The 21494-nt window shown below is 43.3% G+C and overlaps 1 protein-coding gene across 1 annotated transcript in view; it reads left to right on the top strand.

Moving 5' to 3' along the window:
- The window catches only part of SLC6A5 (solute carrier family 6 member 5), a 289164-nt gene that overhangs the window by 117513 nt on the left and 150157 nt on the right, over positions 1-21494 (top strand). Inside the window, exon 7 of the mRNA XM_078684550.1 lies at positions 18677-18811. Coding sequence (XP_078540676.1) covers positions 18677-18811 — 135 coding nt within the window. The remainder of the gene's footprint in view (positions 1-18676; positions 18812-21494) is intronic.

The raw sequence follows: 21494 nt of genomic DNA, 5'->3' as shown, positions 1-21494 counted from the left end.
CTTTATTCAGTGTATCCCACCCAACTCACAGGAATGCAGCTATCCACAAATCTGTCTGGGGGTGGTGGTATTCCTCTACTACCACATGTTTCTCTAATTTTCCCTAGATTTCCCAAAATGGAATCCAGAATTTTCCATATATTGTACCATTCATAGGCACACATACACCCAGGAAATACATGTAATATACAAGCCATGAACCGCACTACAAGCTTCATGTATTCTTCAATTCACAGGTACACATATACCAAGCCGATGCATATAACACACACGCACAGCACTGCACCATCCCTGCATTATACTTTTCATAGGCACACATACACCCGACACATGTATAGCACATATGCGCCGCATAGCACTGCACACCAAACCTATGTAGGCCAAGGTGAGTTAAGCACACAGCATGGGAATTTTAAAGGAGTGAGCCTCTAGGGCTCACTGCAGTGACACAGGTAAAAAGGCATGTTCACTTCTACTGTTATGCCCCCTCCACCGCACTCATGCTGATTAACTCCTGCGAAAGGCAGCAGCCTATCACTGTTATGAGGGTAGCACTTTGAGAGCCCCTCCTGTGCCAAAAAGACAGCGGTCCGTGAGGCGGGCCCATGTCATAGTTCGTGTTCGCCCAAGACAAGAAAAGTCAGCATCAGGAGTCCAGATGTCATTACAGTTGGGAGACTTGGGGTAGGGGAGCACGTCTATCAGCATACGAGGGACTTTTCTGTCCCAACAAGTACAGATGCAGAGACTTTGCAGGTGTTAGGTGATTCTCCCCTTGTGCCAGGTGACAGGGAAACTTGGTTCTCTGCACTGCTTCATGCCTCTTTGACTCTCAACATTTACCATGTGGCATAAAGAGTATCGTTTGAAGGCAGATGGTCATTGGGAGAAGGGTTTCATATTGATTTTTCCAAGACCAAGCCAGTGCGTTAAGCGACTCACTAAGGAAATGACACAATGCTTTTTCGTGGCCAATTATATTATCTGTACAATTCACAATTTAAATGGATACAGTGAGCGTTTTATCTGGTGAGATTTGATATCTTGTGTATGGGTCAGTGGATGATAGAGACTGAGAAAGGGCACTCAAAGATTCAAAAGTACTTTATTCGGTTAAAAAGAGAAAATAACCATAAAAGTAGCATGTAAGGTGCAATTTACAAAAGGTCGAGTAAGTATTTTTCCTTTAAAATCACAAGATAAGCAAAACAACAAAATTAAATCCATATCAACAGTATTAAATTCATATACACAATAAAAAAGATCAATCCATTTGCATTGATTTACGACATTTAAAAGCCAATTTTAAAAATTCTGCAATAGAGGCAACCATGAAAACAGTATCCATTTTCTGGCACTCTGTAAACGCTAGGCGGCATCTGTAAACATTTAGATCTTTAAGAATAGGAATGATAAGTTTCTTTCGAAGGAAGGTATAAAATTTACAAAAGAATAAAATATGTATATCCGATTGTTGGGAAACATCATCGCATGGACAGAAACATAAGTCCTTCAACCAACAATTCATCACGGGGAATGATAATGTCCTAAAAACTATATTCAATCTAAATCGGGTCAAAAGGTACCGTTCATGATTAGACATATACAGTGAAAGATATGGCTGCAAATTCTCTCCACATATAATATCCTGGTGGGCAGAGACAGTCTTTTTCCTTGCCTCCGTTATATTTCTCTTTTCCTTGAGGTAGGTCATGCACAAGTATTTCAAATCGCTTCTAGATATACATTCCATTGATTGTGGATCCTCAAAGTATTGGGGGCAATTTATTTTTTCAAGAAAGTCTCTGACATAGCCTATCCATTTGTAATCCCTGACATTGTCCAATACCATGATATCCTTAAAAATGGCACGATTAACCACACATTCTTCATTTGTCCAGACCCTATGCCAAAGAAGAACTGGCTGAATTCTAATAATGTCGGTGACATAAGATATTCCCAATTCAACATGGCATATCATTGTTGCAGTACTTTGGGGTACAGACAATATGTAACATAAAAACTTATTTTCCAGGGTTTGAATTGGGGTGATATTTGAATAACCCAATAATCCTGCCCCGTAGATGGCTACAGATATACAAGTTGCATTATAAACGGTTAAAATCTCTTTTATGGGTTTTTTACCTAATTTCTTCATAAAACATTTTAGGGCCATAATAGTCTTAGAGAATAACAGAGATCTGGCATGAATTGCTGTTGTCCATGAGCCGCTTTCATGAAACAGTATCCCTAGATAAGGGAAGGTGGGGGTCCTTTCTAAGGGATTGGAGTTCACAAAAATTTGCTTCACATGCTTGTTTGTTCTGGACCCGCAGTACATAGATAAAGTTTTGGAACAATTGATTCTCAAATCTAAATCAAGCATAAAGGTGTTAAAGGCTGTAACCAAACTCTGTAAAGCCATTGGGGTTCGCGCCATTAGGACAGCATCATCGGCGTACATCAGTGCAGGGACAGGCCTACCTCTCACCATAGGCATGTCCCTGCCCTCCTGCACGAGATGCTTTTCCATTCCATTTATGTACAACAAAAATAGGAAGGGGGCTAAGACGCACCCTTGGCGCACACCCCGACCAATCCCAAATTGTCTACTGCACTCACCATTTTTCCCAAATCTGACACTGGCAGTGGCCCCAGAATAAAGCTCTCTCAGAAAACATATAATGGCATTGTCTACTCCCAAGTCAGCCATAATTGACCATAACTTAATGTGTGACACACAGTCAAAGGCTGATGATAAATCAACAAATGTGAGGTATAGACGTTGTTTTTTGACCTTTATATACTTCTGCTGCAAGGTAAAAAGGTTCAAGCCTTGCTCTATAGTCCCTAGGCCCTTTTGGAACCCAAATTGAAAGTCACTTAACACCCCAGTTTCATTGGCCCAGCTTTGTAGTTTAGCTAAAATCACTCTTCCCAAGATTTTTATAGAAGAGTCCAATAGGGAGATTGGCCTATAGCATGTACAATTAAGCCTGTCCCCTTTCTTAAATATTGGGACTATTGTTGATGTAAACCAGGTGGGTATTGGGCTGTTTGCCAAGACGGCATTAAAGAGCTGAACTAACAGTGGCCCCCATAATTCGATGTTAGCCTTATAGAGGTCAGCTGGTATACCGTCTGGTCCCGCTGCTTTGCCTCCCTTGGTCGCCTTTAAGCTTGCTATAACTTCGGGAAGGGTTACAGTCAGGGTTCTAGACGTGTCTAGATTTGGCAGCCCCATCTCCTGGCCTACTTCCGAGGTTAGTTCCACAGCCATATAAAGGGAGGAAAAATGGGCCACCCACTCATCTTCTGAGATGGCAATTTCCATGCGTGCTTTTTGTTCATGTAGGAGGGGGGTGTTAATAACCCTCCAAAAAGCAGCCGGGTCCTTCGATTTTGATGCATCGCATAGGTTGTCCCATGCCTCCCTTTTTATCGAGGTCTTCCTCTCCCTTAATGCTAGGTTATAGTCCTTTCTTGCAATTCTAATTTGATTTACGTCCTTTGGTCTATTATGAATTGCATATCTAAGCTTTGTTAAGGCTCTAGTGCACTTCCTATCAAACCATTTCCTATTGGACTTTAGGGAATTTTTCCTATTAACCCACAGTGCTTCCTTAATTTTACTAGAAATAATGCTAAAGTGGGTTATTATTTCACGTTTCTCTGCATGTTCATCTAAACAGATGGAGAAGCTACTCATGCAGTTAGTCAGTATTTTTTGCAGAAAATCATCTGGGACCAATCTGCTCCATTTAAGGTTATAACCATTTTGAGCACCCACCCTTACATCCTGGACCATTTGGTTCTGACATTCTCTAATGTTCGCTACGGTAAATAAATTTTCCATTTTTAATACCTGTGGCAGATGATCACTCAATGGTAAATCCATGATATTTGCTCTAATCAATCTGTTTGCAGAGCTAAATGTGCATAAGCTAAAATCGATGATGGTTGAGGCCCCCCGCCCAACAAAGGTTGGGGCAAACATCGTTGTGTGGTGTGCTAATTCATTTACAAAGCCGAGGTTAAGGTTAAAAATCATTTCATTCAGTAAGTCGCCTAGTAGGGTGTGTTCAAAATGCGTCAAATTGACGTCTTGTTCCAGCATTAGACCACAAATACCCTTTTGGCCCTTTTTGCAGAGAGTACAATTAAAATCACCCCCCCATAATAACATAACTTCCGCCCTCTTACTCTTATCAAATTCATTTTGCATTTCTAGGGCTAGTGTATCAAGTACAACCTTAATCATGCTATCTGAACAGTTATTATAGAAATTAAAAAGAACCATCTTTAGACCCTTCCTTGTGTATATCACAATTTTTTGGTAATAGCTGGATCCAGGGGAAAAAACTATTTTATCATATACTAAAAGATTAGATATGTATACAATCAACCCCCCCTTGGGTCTTCCGTATACACCGCCCACCGCAGGGGTAAAATATGTCTTGTAGCCATTAAGGTGTATCGGCGTGGTAGCCCAAGTTTCTTGAAGGGCTAATATTCCCACGTCGGAAATAGCCTCATCCCAACTTGGATTAGTAATCTTTTGTTTTAACCCAGCCACGTTCCAAAATAATACCGTACAGGAATCTTTATCCACAGAAGACACATCTACAGTATCCCCTAGCCTGTTGGCCTGGCTCTCTTTTATGAGCTCATTTCCCCCCTGTATTTCTATGGTTTCCTCATCCCCCAAACAGCTTATGGGATCTAAGACTGCGAGCTTAATAGGTAACCGATCATCTACCTTAATCTTGGGGAGTCAGTCCACTGCATCCAAGCAGTCAAACCGATTATAACATGGGAAAAACGGGGGAATTTGGGCATTACCTATCCATCTTGAATCGTAACCCTGTGGGTGAAAATAAGGAGGCCTGCCTTTGTGTTTAACAATATTCCAGCCATCATCATGCCTCCCATTCCGCAGTGTATTGTGGTAATTATTATCAGGGAACTGGCCAGTATTAACACCATGGCGTCGATTTTCCCTGGTCCAGCTCCACCTATTATCCGGCTGTTCACCCTCCGGGTAAAAATAGGATAATGGCCTGGCCACAACTGACAAACCGTAATTTCTTGGAGGCCTTGATGTAATAAATTCTGCGGTGCGGGGATTCTCAAAAGTTATTACCACACAGTCACCTTGTGACCTTTTTTTATTATTATTGTACCCCACCCAGGGAGCCCTTTCAACCATAAGGATATTGCTTTTGAAGGCCGGGGGGAGAGGATAGTTATCATTTAACCAATGTATTGTTTTATTTACTAGTCCCCCATTATTTTCATGTGATTTATCAGCAGATTGGGGTACTCCAGTAAGAACCACAACATATGTTGAGGCTTCTGGTGGTAAATGTATATTTCTACGTGTCTCCCTCTTTTCTTCATTAACTTTCTCCTTAGAAGTTTGCATGGGTGGCGCTGTTTGGTCAATTACGGTGAGATTTTTAGGTGTTGGTATAACTTTTGGAGGTGGGTTAGTAGTGAGTTTTGGAGGTGGAGTAGAGATAGTTATTAAAGATAGATTGGTATTACCATCACTTTTTGCGGTTGTGGGTGGTCTATTTGTAGTTGATTTCTTTTCAGGAACTTTGTTGTTCAGATTAAAGCTAGGGGCGCTAATATCTTTATGGATATTAGACAAAATTCTTTCCAGACAGCGTAGCCTGACCTCGATAGGTTCTAAAAGAGTTTTCAGCATAGCATAGATGTTATTATTATCCATGCTTAGGCTACTACTGTCCTCATCCCCTTCAGCTTGATTATCAACTACCCCGCTTTGTTCCAGGATCTCCTCCAAGCTACTATCCAAGATGGTTTCATCTGGGAGACTTAGGGTTATACCCACACTTACACGTGGCCCACCTACGGTGTCATTCATAATGGGGTGAGCATCTAAATTGGTGCTCACATTCAAAGGAGTTGGAGGCAACTGAATAGGGGCATGAACTTTGCTAGGCTGGGCTTTTTTCCCATTTCGGGTAGTCATTTTAATGGGCTGTTGTTTAGTAATCTTTTGTTTAGGGATAGCCCCCTCCTTCCTCCCCCTTTCATTTAGGGTACTAACTGTCTGTTCGTTCTCTGTTACGGTCAGCCCGTTTTCCAGCAACAAGGAAAGATTTGGGGTTGCCTCCAAGCCTTCCTGCGATGCTGGTAAATCACGACCCTGGTCCTTATGTACCATTACAATTGTTTTTAGATCGGATGCGCTGTTTGGTGTCCGAGCATGTGCAATGTGACCCAGAGAAGAACGCTTTGCCCTGGCTAAATCTTGGGACACCCTTCTGTCCATCAGTACGATCCCTTCATCAATAAGCGCATTTGTGCGTACAATAAAATCGTCCAAGGTACCAGTTAGTTTCTTTGCCCCCGCGGCTGCCATGCTTCTGGTCTCTGGATGGTTCATGACAAGACCTCTAAATGAACCACTATACAAGAGATGATATTAACGCCCAATACCCAGGAGTAATCGCCGTGCGAGGAGGGGCTCAAGGACTCGCAGGGATATACAATAACAAATTTAGCCAACTTACGCTTTTACAGTCTCGATGTCCTTTGGCTAATAGCAAACGCACAGGGTATCTGGCCCAGGCCAGGCTCCTCGGGCCTCTGAGGGCCTAAGAGGGCCCGCCCTTTGCCCGGGCTTAGCCCCGGGCGTCCCGCTCGCGTCCCGCGTAGCTGGTCCTGGCCGCTTTTATCGTCCTCCTCTGGCGCCCTCGCGGTGTCACTGCGCGCGCCGCCGCGTAGGCTGCCGGGATTCGTAGTCCCGGAGCGGCGGCGCGTCCCAAATGGTGGAAAGATGACTCTTGGCGGTGGCGGCGTGGACAGGGGTACCGGTCAAGCTGCGGCGTCGTCTCAGGTAAGTTTTATGGCGTTCCCAATGCTCCGCCGGTCCTGGCCGCTTTTATCGTCCTCCTCTGGCGCCCTCGCGGTGTCACTGCGCGCGCCGCCGCGTAGGCTGCCGGGATTCGTAGTCCCGGAGCGGCGGCGCGTCCCAAATGGTGGAAAGATGACTCTTGGCGGTGGCGGCGTGGACAGGGGTACCGGTCAAACTGCGGCGTCGTCTCAGGTAAGTTTTATGGCACTCAACATTTTTAAAATGAATTGCTGAGATAGCAATGAGGTGTGACTTACAAGACAAAGTCTTAAACTGTGGACCAGACTCATGTTGCTACGGTCACCTCGGAGAAGTGTGTACAAGAAAGTGTACATCCAGAGACATGCGGCCACATGCATCAATCTAGGATTTTGCATTTCCTAAATAGCGAAAATTAAGGAATCGCTATTTAGGAAATGCAAAATCCTATGCATCAAGAAATCCTAAAAGTTTTTAGGATTTCTTAATTTTCGGAAATTGCGATTCCTTAATTGCGAATCGCAATTAAGGAATGGCATTACATTGATTCCTATGGGCCTAGAGGCCCATAGGAATCGATGCCGTTTTGCATTTTTGCACTCGCAATTTGTTGATGCATTGCAAGGGTGCAAAGGACCCCCCCTGAACCCTGAAATGTATTTTAAAGTGCAAGTTTCACACACATATGTCCTAAGGACATGTGTGTCTGTAACATGCAAGTTTAAAAAAATGCATTTTTTTGCTTTTTTAAATTTTTTCGCAAATTAACACGAGGGTCAACCTCGTGTTAATTTCCACTTCCTATTTCAAAATTCGCAATTAAAAAAAAAATGATGCATTGCATTTAAGGAATCGCACAAATGCGATTCCTTAATTGCATTCGCATTTTTTAGAAATGCAAAAAATAGCGAATTTTGACACTCTGTTTCATGCATCCCAAAAACGTATTTAGGAAGTGCAAACAGCCGAATTTACCGATTCGCACAGTTTGCACTTCCTAAATAGGTTGATGCATGTGGGGGTTAAACTACTTAAATGCCCTTTCTTCAGTACCTTTCCTTCTGCTGACTCATGAGATTTAGTGTGTACCCCATTTCTCCTGTTCTACTCATGTTTCGGGGTCTTTGTCACCATTGTTTTAGGCTTTAAAGGATTTGTGTAGGGTGGGCTTCAAAGTCTGTCTATAGATGATACTTACTTTGAAGATGACTTTGCTACCAGTCATTTTATGGTATCCCTAAAAAAGTGAGCACGAACGTTTGTATTATTTGAACCCATAGACTCCTTTTCACATGAGCTAAAATGACAATTCTGTATTCTATTTACCATTCCTTCAGAGGTTATTTCAGATTTCATATTCTAAGGAGGCCTCTCTGCCTGCATTCATTCTAGTACCTCATGCACATGTCTACAGGTCAGAAAACTAAACCAGTGCACAGCCTGGATGTGAGGCTTGCTTTGAGGTTTCACATAGACTAAACAACAGGGTTCATTAATACTGCTAATTTGTGTCTTATTTACTGCAGAACCCAACTGCTGTGACTTTTAGGGCTTCCATTATCATTACTCTTTTTCTATCCTTAGGTATAAAATACATGATTCTGCAGTCTTTGACGAATGATGCTTACTCCAACAGAAAATAAATATATAAGTCTCGAAATATTTCCCCTTTTCTCTAATATGTGTGGCAGTCAATTCCCCTACTCCAAATGTATTTTCAAAATATTCCCTTGAAGCAAGCCTAATGTATCCAGGGAATGTTCAATTTTCGTTGAAAGTTATTTGCAACCTACCTATTTGTCTGATGCAAGATGTGATATATCTGGCCAGCACCTAACGACATGTTGCTCATGGTGCCCTTCCCATATGAACCTCATCCTGTATCCCCAGGTAACTCATGTCACCATGTTTACAAGTCAAAACAATCATATTTGATTAATAGATTCTTCGCAGGGACCACTGACAGTAGCTTCTTTGTTGCCAGACCCCACAACATCACTATGACGCTGTAAGATATTGGGTTATTGGTTTGGGGGGAGGGGTGAAACCCTTCTCAAGCAGCAACCACAATCCTTCTCAGGGTGATGCACAAGCAAACAACAAATTAACCTATCCTTAACCCTCTGCCAGCTTGACACAGAGCAGTCAGGCTTAACTTAGAGGCAATGTGTAAAGTATTTATACAACACTTCAAACTGTAATGAAGTGAAAAATACCACACAAGAATAATCCAACACTATCTTGGAAAAATAGAGCAGAATTTCAAAAAAATTGATACCAAAATGACAAAAAATCCAATCTGTAGAACTGTAGGTCAGTAATTTCATAGATTGAAGTGAAAATGCGCCAAACCGAGAGAAAGTCACACATTCAGGCTGACCAAGATGGAGCACCAGTTGGATAAAGGGACCAGGTTTGTCTCAGCCTAGCACAAAAAGTCCTGCTTATGGTGGAGGCAGCTCGGAGGAGCAGGGAATCATTACTGGCGTTCTTCGTTGTAGTGCACAGAGCAGGCCTGGTGCCACAGAAGATAATGGCTGTAGCTGAAGATCCTGTTGTTGTCGCAATCCAGCTTGCGGGAGCTTAGTGGCGGCGCTCTCCGTATGCAGTCGATGAAGGGGCGCAAAATACCTGGTTGACAAAAGTTTGCATTGACTGGCTGAGTTAGCGATAAGGTTTTGATGCCAATAGGCTCATTCACGGCTGTGAGGAGCTCAAAAACTTCAATTCAACTGCTATGAGCCACACCAAGGGTTCAGGACCTGAGGGTAACTACTTGGGAATCAGGGGCATGCTCCAGATGGATCTGAGTGCTGGGTCATGTGGCTGTGAGCCTAATATGTCCCTGTGGCTCTGAACAGGAGGCCAGCAGACTATCCCTTGGAGTTATTCTGGTAGTCCTGGGTTCAGGTGCAATCTCTCTGATACAGGTAGGAGTGCAGCAGGCAGCATGGCAGCCCTCCAGCAAATCAGAAGTCTACCAAGGCAGTAGTCCAGCAGGGCAGCAGTCCAGCAGAGTGGGAGTCCTTTCAGCAGTTCAACAGTCCTTCTTCTTGGCAGAAGTTCCGCTGGTTCAGAAAAATACCGAAGAGTTGGCATCTGAGATCCAATATTCAGCCCAGGTGACTCCTTTGAAGTGGGAGAAGCTTCTAGGGGTTTCCCATTGAAGTGTGCAGATTCCTGCCTCTCCTGAACTGGCTCTAAATTAATTACAGGGATTATGCAGACCTTTGTGTGGAGACAGGACACAACCTCTTCAAGTGTAAATAGGGCTCTACCCAACTCCGCCCTCCCATCCAGCCAGCGATTGCCCATCCAGGCACTCCTGAGCTCTCTATTGAGTGTGGTTGTCTAGCAGGAATACACACATCCCAACTGTCAGCAATACTTAGGCAAGTGACCCAGAGACAGTCTGCAGACACTACAGGAAAAAGGCCAGCTTTCTAAAAGTGGCATTTTCAAATTTGTAATTTAAAATCAGACATTACCATAAGAGAGGATTTTTCATTACTATTCCAAAGACACCAAACATGAATTGTTGACCGGTTCCCATTTGGAAGTTACAGATTATTAAATGTAATGTGGTAACTCCAATGTTATCCTATGGGAGTGGTAGGCCTTGCAGTAGTGGAAAATGAATGTATGAGTTTTACACTGCACAAACATGTAAAACTAAAATGTGCATGTCTAGCTTTTAAAATACACTACACATTGCCCCATGGGCTGTCCAGGCCTACATAATAGGTGACGTATATATATGCATTTAAAAGGAATGTTTGGGCTTGGCTAAAGGTTTCTTTTTCTAGGTCGACATGGCAGATCTGAGACATTTTTACAGGGCTATGTAAGTGGGTGGCACAATCAGTGCTGCAGGCTCCCTGCGCCACTGGATTCAAGCTAGCCTGGCTGATATGGGGTGATGCTCTGAAACTGGTCCCAGGATGCTTGTTTCTGGTCTAGGAAGGACCTGGATTGGCAGTTCGGTCTAGATTGTTCCCATGAGGCACAGGATCAAGACTGGTTTGCATATGGTTGGGTCTAAACTGGAGTGCCATGGTTAGCAAAAGAATGATGGATTTAACCCACATCTATTGACTGGGGGAGAATGTTTGATTCACTCTGCATTTCGTCCATTATCTGTGTGTCTTTTGCAGGCTTACTGGTAGCATTTAATTTTCAGTCCCTGCACACAGGCGGTGCCACTTTGCTGGGGACTTACAAGTAAATTAAATATGCTAATTGAGTATAAGCCAAATTTACCCATTTTTAAGAAGAGAACACAAGCATGTTAGCACTGGTTAGCAGTGGTAAAGTGCACAGAGTTCTAAAAGCCAACAAAAACTGGTTCAGAAAACAGGAGAGTAGAGGCAGAAGGTTTGGAGATTGGCCTGCAGAAAGGGACAGGTCCAACAGACGGAATCACCTTTCAGCATACCATGGAGTATGTGGCTCTAGGTCTACATCCTCCTAAAATGTAGTAAATGGTACCCCGGTACTATACCTGGCTTGGCTTTTGATAACATGCTGTGATGTGTAGGAAAAAATACCCAACAATAATATCACAATGTTTCAAAATCTTCCTTGCATGACCCACCCATCACTGCTGACCGAGCAATAACCACAATACTTCTTTCAAGTTGCATTTCATATCTGAAACAGAAATAGACTTCCAGAGGTTGTATATGGTGCAAAGATAGGACCGTTTGAGAGTACCACTTTCCAATAATCCCTTCATTAGCAACACAAATTGATGATGGTCGGAATACTGAACCTTGTCATATATTCACCTCCAGTCACAAATCTGGGTTAAATACATTGCTTGGTTGCTCACCGTGCCACCCCAGTTTGGACTTAGACATATGCAAATCAGTCTTGACCCTGCTCCCCATGGGTACAGTCCAGCCCGAACTGCCAGCCCACGTCCTCGCTGGACCAGAAAACAAGCAACCTGCGGTCAATTTTGGGGTATCACCCCACAACTGCCAGGCTAGCTTGAATCTAGTGGCATAGTGAGCACGGGACCCACGTCTGGGCATATCCTACGCACTTAGGGAATATAGCATGTTACTAGTGTTAGACCCAGGATCCCTGGTTGGCTGAGGTAGGTACCTTAGGCCAAATAGGGACCCGTGATTCCACATCAGGGAAAGGAATGATACCTTCTGAGATAGCCCCCCCGCTCACCCCCTTGGTAGCTTGGCATGAGCAGCCAGGCTTATTTTCAAGGCAAATGCGTAAAGTATTTGCAACTATGCTCACACCAACCCAATAATGTCACCACAAATGGACTCCACATGAGTTTTATAAAAACGAGTATACATGTTATATAAAATATATATGATAAGACCACACAATATAAATCCAATATATGCGTATTTGTAATATTCCTCCTGGCCGGTTGTTAGGCCAGTCAGCCCTTGTTACTTCTGGTGATATTAATGAGCACTTCTAAACGTTCCACTGTAGTCCTAATACAATGTTATGTAGTTCGTAATGGTAGTAACAGGCACTTTGCAATGGCAATGCATAACAGAACAATCAGGCACTTTACAAAGTAAAAAGAATGCAATACGTAACGCAACAACCAGTTAGGTCGTTATGGAGATATGATGCAATGCGTAATACACTAATCTTGTAGTTCGTTATGCAGGAATAAAGCAATGCGTAATACGCTAATCAGGTAGTTCGTGATGCAGAAACAATGCAATGAGTCATACGACAATCAGGTAGTTAGTTATGCAGAAATAATGCCATGCGTGATACACTAACCAGGTCGTTCGTTATGCAGGAATAGTGCAATGGTAATAGACTAATCAAGTAGTTCGTCACGCATAATGCAATGTGTAATACGACAATCAGGTACGCCGTTATGCAGAAATAAGGTAATGCGTAATACACTCCAGCACCGATCACGGTGCATTAGGCAGTCTCTCCGCCACTCGTGCTCACTTTCAGTCAGTCACAGTCAACAGTTACCCCCAACATGGGTATGGTGTAACAAAAAGTGTAGCTCCGCGCTCTTGCCCCAGTACTGCCTCTCCCTTGGCAAGTATGGGCCACGATACGAGCCGAAGCAGAAGCTCGCACTGCTGAAATGAGAGAGAGGCCGAGAGTGTCTCTCTCCGAGCCCGCACCCCACTACAGGATTCGACATCCTTTACTCGGGGGGTGCAAACTCACTCTCCTCTCCTCTTCCAGCGACTTGGACCTCCAATGCAATCTTGGTGAATTGGCAACGGTGGGCTCAGGCCGGCAGCTCGAAGATCTCAGGCTGCCACCGGGCACACGCACACAGCGTCACTGAGACTCACTTTAACTTCGGGTGCACGATCACCAGGCACTCCTCATGTAGATCTCAGACTGCACGAAGCACACGCACACAGCGTCGCTGAGACTCACTTTAACTCCATGTGCATGATAACAAGGCAATCCTCACTAAGGCCCTAGGCTGCACAAAGCACACGCACACAACGTCGCTGAGACTCACTTGGATTCCGGGTGTGCACATTAACAAAGCAATCCTCATGAAGGTCTCAGGCTGCACAAAGCATACACATACAACGCCGCTGAGACTCGCTTGGACTCCGTTGCACACGATCACAGGACGAGCCTCATGAAGGGCTCAGGCTGCAAAAAGCACACACACACAGCGTCGCTGAGATTCACTTGGACTCCAGGTGCCCACGATTACAGGGCTCTCCTTACGAGGGTCTGAGGCTGCAAATAGCACACACACACAGAGTCACTGAGACTCTCCTGGAAACTTTTGTGTTCCTGAGTTTCTACAACAGGGAGCCAGTTCACCTCGGGCCCTTGGGAATAAGTTACTTCAGCACACAGAACAGGAAAGTCCTTTCAAGCAGGGGGACACAGCACACAGCCAAGTCCCTTTAGCCTTTCCTTGGTTAAAACAGAAAACTGCAGGCCAGCCCCAGAACACACAGCAAGGGTCAGTCCTTTCCTTCAGTCTCTTCAGTTGTTTCTTCCTTGGTAAAGGTTCCTCTTGACCACGAAGTAGCTCCAGTCTTGTTCAATCTTGATCAAGCCATTCTCCAAAGTTCAGGGGCTTCAGCTCTTATAGTTGTACCACTAAATGGCTTTGAAGTCTTTGTGTTAAGGGGGGCACTGACCCCTGTTCAAACCAGTTCTGGGTGCCTCCTGCCAGTGACACCATCTTCCTTTGATTAGTGAGGGTCTGGATTCTCAATCACTCAGCAGGAAATGGTACAATTGTTTTATGGCAGCAACCCAGGCCTCTTCACCTCTAAGGGCTACTCCTCCCCCTACATTCCAGATGCAGGTCAGCCTGTTGCTCTCTCACCTCCTCCCCTGGGTCAAGACATTCCCCAGATCCTATCACTTCCAAATCGAGACAGTTAAACAACAACCAGGCAGAGACACATAGAAATGTTAGAGCACAAAAACCCAGCCACTTCTAAACGAGTGGCTCCTAAACACATAATGCAAAAACCACCTTAATAAAAAGATGTGTTATTACATGGTGAGTTTAGGCACACTAAACTTTCCCTTTCCATCTTAAGCCTTTGGGAAGATAGGCTGGAAAACTTATTACACAGCCTCCCCATTCCATCCTATGGGCAAGACGGCCTTTCAACAGTGAAAAACGAAATGGAGATTATTTCACTGTGAGGACATGGTACACACCTTAGTACATGTCCTACATTTCCCATGCACTACACCCTGCTGAGGGGGTATCCAGGACCTACCATAGGGCTGGCTGATTAACATAGAAAGGGAAGGGTAAGGTCTGGCAAGTGGGTGCACTTGTGACAACAACATGCCAGTTTAGCAAACAGCGCGCAGGCACTGCAAAGGCAGGCCTGAGTTCCCTCTTTAAGGCTACTTGTGTGGGTGGCACAATTAGTGCTGCAGGCCCACTAGTAGCACTTGCATTACCAGCCCTGGCAAACATAGTGCACTTTACTAGGGACTTTACTAGGAAGGCAAACATACCAATCATAGACAACCAATTATCATTACTCTTTAAACAGGGAGCACTTACACTCTGACACTGATCAGCAGTGGCAAAGTGCCCAAAGCATCTAAGTTAGTCAAAAATAGTGGAGGTAGAGGCAAAAAGTCAGGGGTAACCAGGTCAAGAAATGCCAGGCCTAACAACTAGGGATGATATTACATCACGTTCCATTACAATGCGTTCGTTACAACGACTGCGTAATTATACCGCAATACCTTTACATCGCAAGTCATTAGATCTACTTGCTGTAGGGGGAGCTCTGGATTTAGGAATAATATAATTTACTATCCCAACTCCAGCATGTGCAACAGTAGGGAAGGTGTTGGAATAGCAAATTATACTATTCCTTAGTTTAGAGCGCCCCCTTCAGCAAGTCAAACTAATGACTTGTGATGTAGAGGTATTGCGTACCTACAACGCTGTTGTTAAACGACCGCTTTGTAAAGCACAGCGATGTAATGGCAACGTTGTAAACACGGTTTCCCACTAAAGGCAACTATAGCAACACAAAGATGATGGGCAGAATACTGAATATTGTCAAACATTCACCCCCAGTCATAGATCTGGGTTAAATTCATTGTTTTTTATTGCTCACTATGCTACCCAAGTTTGGACCCAGCCATATGCAAACCAGTCTTTACCCTGCTCCAATCAGACCTTTCCCAGGGGTGGGGAGGTTTGGAGACCTTTGGAGACTGTTTTTTGATGATGAACATCCGTGTCTCTTTCTTCAGCTCCCTGGGGTTTATAGCAGCAGGCAAAAATAGAGCGAAAAATAAAGAAATTCATAAGAAAGTTAGGAAAAAAGCAGGGGTTGATTTTGAGTTTTTTTCCATGGTTGCCATTGGTTTATGTCCGGCCTGTGATATGTATCCTCTTGTCTCACACTTTTACCTTGTGTCCACAAGTTGGCTGACTACTTTGCCTGATATATCAGATTTACTACCGGTGAGTAACATTTTCCTCATGTGATGCAAAAAGGAGGAGTACAGTAGCAAGAAAAGAAAAGGACGCCAAGATAAACATCAAATAAGCATTCTATTGAGAAACAGAATTGCAGGCATGTTTGAGTTTGCTATTAGCCTTCAAAGAGAGCCAGCCTATGTTGTTAGTAAAGCACACATGTTTGTACCATTTGTATATTACTTGGAACTGGGTCATAAAAGATGACCATAACCTTCATGGGCTAAACAATGCTAATATCCAAGCTGCAAAACTGACCCTGTCTGCAGTTTACAGATTAATTTGATGTTGCAAAGACCAGGTAATAATATAGATAGTCAATATTATTGCGCTTATTTAGAGGCCAGTAGGCTGCCCACACCGCCTACATCCTGTCCAAGGAAGGAATGATGTATTTGGAGATCCCTTCATTGGTTGTATGACGAAACAATGCAGGGAAATGCATCACATGCCTTAATCACACATTTTGTACAATGCATGTGCTTTTACAACGTGTGCCATTACCACACATGGTTTATTTATATAAATACAATGTATTTGTGGGGGGAGGCCAACTTACCTTAAATGCGTGGTAAAAGCATGCTTTGTAAGGTCATACACATGGTAAAATCATGGGTGCTAGAAAATGAGTGGTAAAGGCACAACGTTGTAAAAACCACCATGTTGTATAGGCTGTGTCCCCCTTCAATAGCAATAGAGATATTGTTTTAACAAAATTACCACCACCAATGTGGAGGGAGCACTTTTGTTGTTGATGTGGAGAGAATGCTACTGTTAACACTTCCAGCACTTCTAAATGAGATGGGGGAACCTTAAATTTGGCTGGACAGGAGCCAGGCTGATTCATGCATTGGGCACCTGATCCCCCAAGCTGTACTTGTCCACTTAAGTATCTAAATTGAAGACTCGTATGTTGCTGCAATACTAAAGCACTGGCCCTTTAATGCCGCCCTCAAAATGCACTCACCTATTTCTGAGTATGCAGCTGACACGTATTCCTGATTTGATAATGTCCCCCTTTAAATTCTAATAAAGGAGCTATTGTCCTTTTCTCCACTTGATGTGTAGTGTCTTTTGGACGAGGCATCAATTTCTAATATGATGGTTTGACAACATTACTTGCAAGATGACAGTAATAAAGAGATGATTACAGGATTCATGGTCTGGAAACACATTAAAAAATAAGTGCCCCGTTATTATTAATTCATTTGATATTGAATGATGTAAACTGAATCCTGATGAATTCATGTGTTGGTATAAATGCAGATGTGCCTTGTAATTACACAGTCATTATGTTCAATGCTAACAGCTCCACAGCAAAAGCCCCCGCGCCTTGACACCCAATAGCGATTGTGAGACTTCTGCAGTATTTTCTGTTTTGAAAAGATTTACTTTCCACATTTTGCAGGTTCACTCTGGCTGCTTTGGATTGAAGGCATGTTAGTTACTGGGAAGGTATTCTACAGATCCTGGTTAGTCTGGCAGGGAGGGCTGAATACACATATTCCCAATATTCAGCACTAGCCATTGTGTCACAGAGAGAGCACAACTCAACATATCACTTGCACTCTTTTACATGACACCTCCACCAAGTGCACAGAATCCTTAGATACACTATGGCTAAAGCACTTGCATATGTACTTTGCAGTCCAGTTTGTCCTCACTTGTTAGACTAGTTAGCCAGTCCCTCGCTGGAGAAAGCAATGCTGCCAAGTCTTTGCTCATCTAACCAGTACCTCAGCGAAGACTAGCAAGTTAAGGTAGCTGGAGGAGTTCGTATATTTAAAACCAATGATATGTGATCAGATAATTAAAGTGAGTTCTGGATTTCCAAATAGATGGGGCATTGTAAAGGTCTGACACATTCTCAGAACTCATAGTATATAGTTGAAAGTAATCTCTGAGAGAATATAGCTGGATGAGTTACTTTCCTCAATATGAATCAATTTTTAATCAATGTAATCATTTTTTATGAAAATATTAGCTCCTCCACTCTTCAAAGTTGTAAACGTGAGTAGGCAAGTAGGGAGATAGTACTTACTTGGGATATTACATTCACAGAATATCTTTTATCATTACACAATATGTGAGGAGGCACACATCTATACACTTAGACAAACACTTCAATGGGTGTTTTTTCTTTCCATGTGTCTGTGTGCAGTGAAATTTGTTCTTTGTGTCATGATTGTGCTGTCCTGCACATAGCTGTTGTGGATTACCGTGATTGTCATTGCGCTGTGTGTCGACTTTCCAGTGCTGTTGCAGTCATCTGGTGCAACTTTTCTTTTGCAGCTGGACACTTCCTTTCCCCTCTCCTTGGATGCATTACCTTATCATTGTCCCTGGTTTTTGATACACCTTGAGATAAGAGAAGGCTGTAGAGAACCCCCTTACATAAAGCCATGTATTGAGCCAATTAGAAGCACCACAGAATATTATTGTCATCCACTGAGTCAGATTATCCTTGCATTTCATATTATTTTATGTGCCTTGGGCCTCTTAGTTGAGTCACACTTGGAGCCCCTGTCACAATTTACATATTTTGACTAAATCAAATTCCTCTCCTCTTTTGCTAAATCTCCCCTTTACATCATACCAGCCCAGGGCACCAGAAGTACTGATAATTGTGTGGTACTTTGAGGTGTCCTAGCTGGATGGTGTGTTGTAAAATATATGTGCAGCCTTCCACCTTCCCACAATGAAGCATCCACTGGTCTGGGGTCTGGTACTGTAAGAAGTGTCCATTTCTCAACTTTGGTCTCTGTGCTGTCAGTGCGTTCTTTTCTTTTTCCTCTCAGTATTACCCGTTTTGTTGCAAAAAATCAGCTTTGTTGTCTTGCACTTTGTAGGTTGTGTACTTCACAGCAACGTTCCCATACGTGGTTCTTATCATCTTGCTCATCAGAGGAGTGACCTTACCGGGTGCGGGTGATGGAATGTGGTACTTCATCACACCCAAATGGGAGAAACTTCTGGATGCTACGGTAGGCTCATCTTTCTATTCACAATATTCAAATAAGAAGAAAAACTCATGAAGATTCAACTCACCAATTTTCTCCAATTACTAAAAAATACTAGTAGGTAATGGAATAGGGTAAGAAAGTATACGGATTCTCTCCATTTGACCCTTGGCATGATGACGATTACAGAAAAAAAGTTGATATAGGTGTCAATTTCCCACAGTATAACGCACAGTGAGTGAAATATTGCAACTCAAGCAGAATTTAGGGGAAACAAATTAAAATTATGTGATGTAGCAGATGTCAGACATCTCAGATTCATGTTGGGCACCTGTAACAATATATGGGACCTATTCACAAACAGTATTTGGTAGTATGTTTTGTAGCACTGCAACAGTACTATAAACATACTACAAACTGATATTTACAAAGTATATGTGTAAGTTCTGCCTCCACCTCTCCTATCTTCTATGCAGAGAGCTCCACCTGAGTGGACAGTCTCTGTACACACAAGTATACGTATTAGTGGTAAATATGGGTAATACTTATGACTAAAGGGGAAGGGATTAGTGATTAATAAGTAGGAGTTATGGGAGGGTTAGTGAAGGGTTAAGGGAGGGCCATGCATTTACCCAGAAAAGAAGAAGTCCATTGCTACTCGCAAACTGCACTTCAAAATGTATAACTGCTTAAAAGAGACCCGAAATAGTTGAAAATTACTCTATTCAGAGTTCCAATACGTCCAGCACCACACATGACCTACCAGTGGTACTGCAACACCTTCCCATAGAAATATATGTGGTGCTAGACTTACTACTGCTTCTCTCAGGCACTACTACATTACACTCATATTTTTCACTGTACCCCCTTTTTCAGGGGGTGGAGATGAGTAAGTTTACAGTTTTATGTAACTTTATACTTGTAATTTGTGCACTGCCCAAAATAGTAAAGTTGCTAAAAAGTGTAAGTGTAAACTCATGTGTAACTTAAGTTACCTTTGTGAATAGCTCTCTATGTGCCATGTATACATTTACTTGCTATGCTAATGAAGAAAGTAATCATCCTATTGAAAGATGTTCCTCTTTCATTCCCATTCTTTCTCTATATTTCACTTGTTCATCACTGTTTTAACATTCCAGTATGTGATGACATACTGGCTGAAACCCACATTTTCTGACTGGAGGACACAGAAGTGATGAAAGTTGTTGTTGGAAAGTGGGTTATTTGTAGGGGTTGATATGCACCTACCACTAGTAGTACGTTCACTAACATGGTATTTGGTCCAGTAAGGGTCTCAGTAAATTAGCCCCTTGCTCAACCCTTGGTAGCTGACAATGATCAGTCAGGCCTATCTGAGGAGACAGGACTGTAAAGCATTTGAGAACACCAATACATCAAATAAGTAAGAGACAACACATATAGCACCACTCTGGGACATCTGATCACCCTTGTCCTGAACAAAGTCAAAGTGCGAGGCTGACCATGTTGCAGCCCTGGTAGCATACACTAGCAGGAGGCCCTCGTCAAAATTTTACCTTCACACTTAGAAACTTTTTGGGAACTTTTTTTTGAGACGTCACTCAAGCCTCCACAGCAAGCCCGATTCTTAGAGGGTTCACCGGATTTAGTTTCTGCAAGGCCCCACTCAAATCCTGAAAGGTTGGTGCTCTGAAGATTTCAGCGGGACAAACTGGAAATCCGGGCAATGTCATGGTTAAAGGCAGTCGGCTTGGTCGGGTCAGTCACCTTATGGAACTTTTCCCCTCAAAGATCTCCAAACATCAGGAGGTGCTTCCAGAAGGCATCTTTGTAGGTTCAAAGTGCCCAATTTACCCATCCAAAGGTCTGGAATCTCCTGGATGGCCTCTGGGATGTCTGGACCACAATTCTCAGAAGGCACCTGGTCTCTGTTAACCTGTAGCTTGCACAGAGTCCACTACATAATCCTTCTTGGAGGCAAGGCACAGTCCCCAGGGCTTATAGTACTTGATTGTGCTGCAGGCACAGTCATTCATAGTACAGGACTTTGGGTGTAAATACAGATTCCAGCAGAGCAGTCCTCTGTTTCATTATAGTTTCGGTCAGCAGTTATGAGAGACTATGCAGCTCTCTCATATTTATACAGAGTTCTGCGGAGACTAGCAGGGGCACTTCTGTCCAATGAGATGCAGGATGCTACCCAAGAGCAAGACCACTTCCTTCAAAGTTTGGCATCTTCTTGTCCCACAAAGCACTGCACTTCCAAAGTACAACGTGGATGATTTATTTCAAGAGGAGTAAGAGCCAGCTAAACTAACCCACTTTTCATTGGCTCTCCTCCCCCTGACCTCTGCAAATTCCAGTACTAAGCCTGCCATTGGCTGGAGCACAGGCTGTGGGGGTAGGTAGGCCTGACATTTCTCACTGATCTGCTCTCTCTTTAAGCTCCTTTTGATTTACCCAGCTCCCTCTGCCTGACCCATCCTCGCCAGCTACAGATCCCTCTCCATCAGATAACCTCTGCTCCTGCCAGGCCATTTATCACCTAATCAAAGCAGCCCGGCTAAGCTTGTTAAGGATGACCAATCAGCAGAAACAACTAGAAGGCTGGATTTTGGCTCACAGAAGAAAAGGTTCCATAGCTTCTCTTCTGTAAGGCCTCAAATTATATATTTTTTCCTTTCCTAGCAATAGTTATATCTATATTTAATATTGCAATTTCAGCCTA

This window comes from Lissotriton helveticus, chromosome 3_2 (genome assembly GCF_964261635.1).
Source record: "Lissotriton helveticus chromosome 3_2, aLisHel1.1, whole genome shotgun sequence".
Classification (NCBI taxonomy): domain Eukaryota; kingdom Metazoa; phylum Chordata; class Amphibia; order Caudata; family Salamandridae; genus Lissotriton; species Lissotriton helveticus.
Note: the sequence above shows the minus strand (reverse complement) of the source record. Positions and strands in the feature narration are given on the sequence as shown.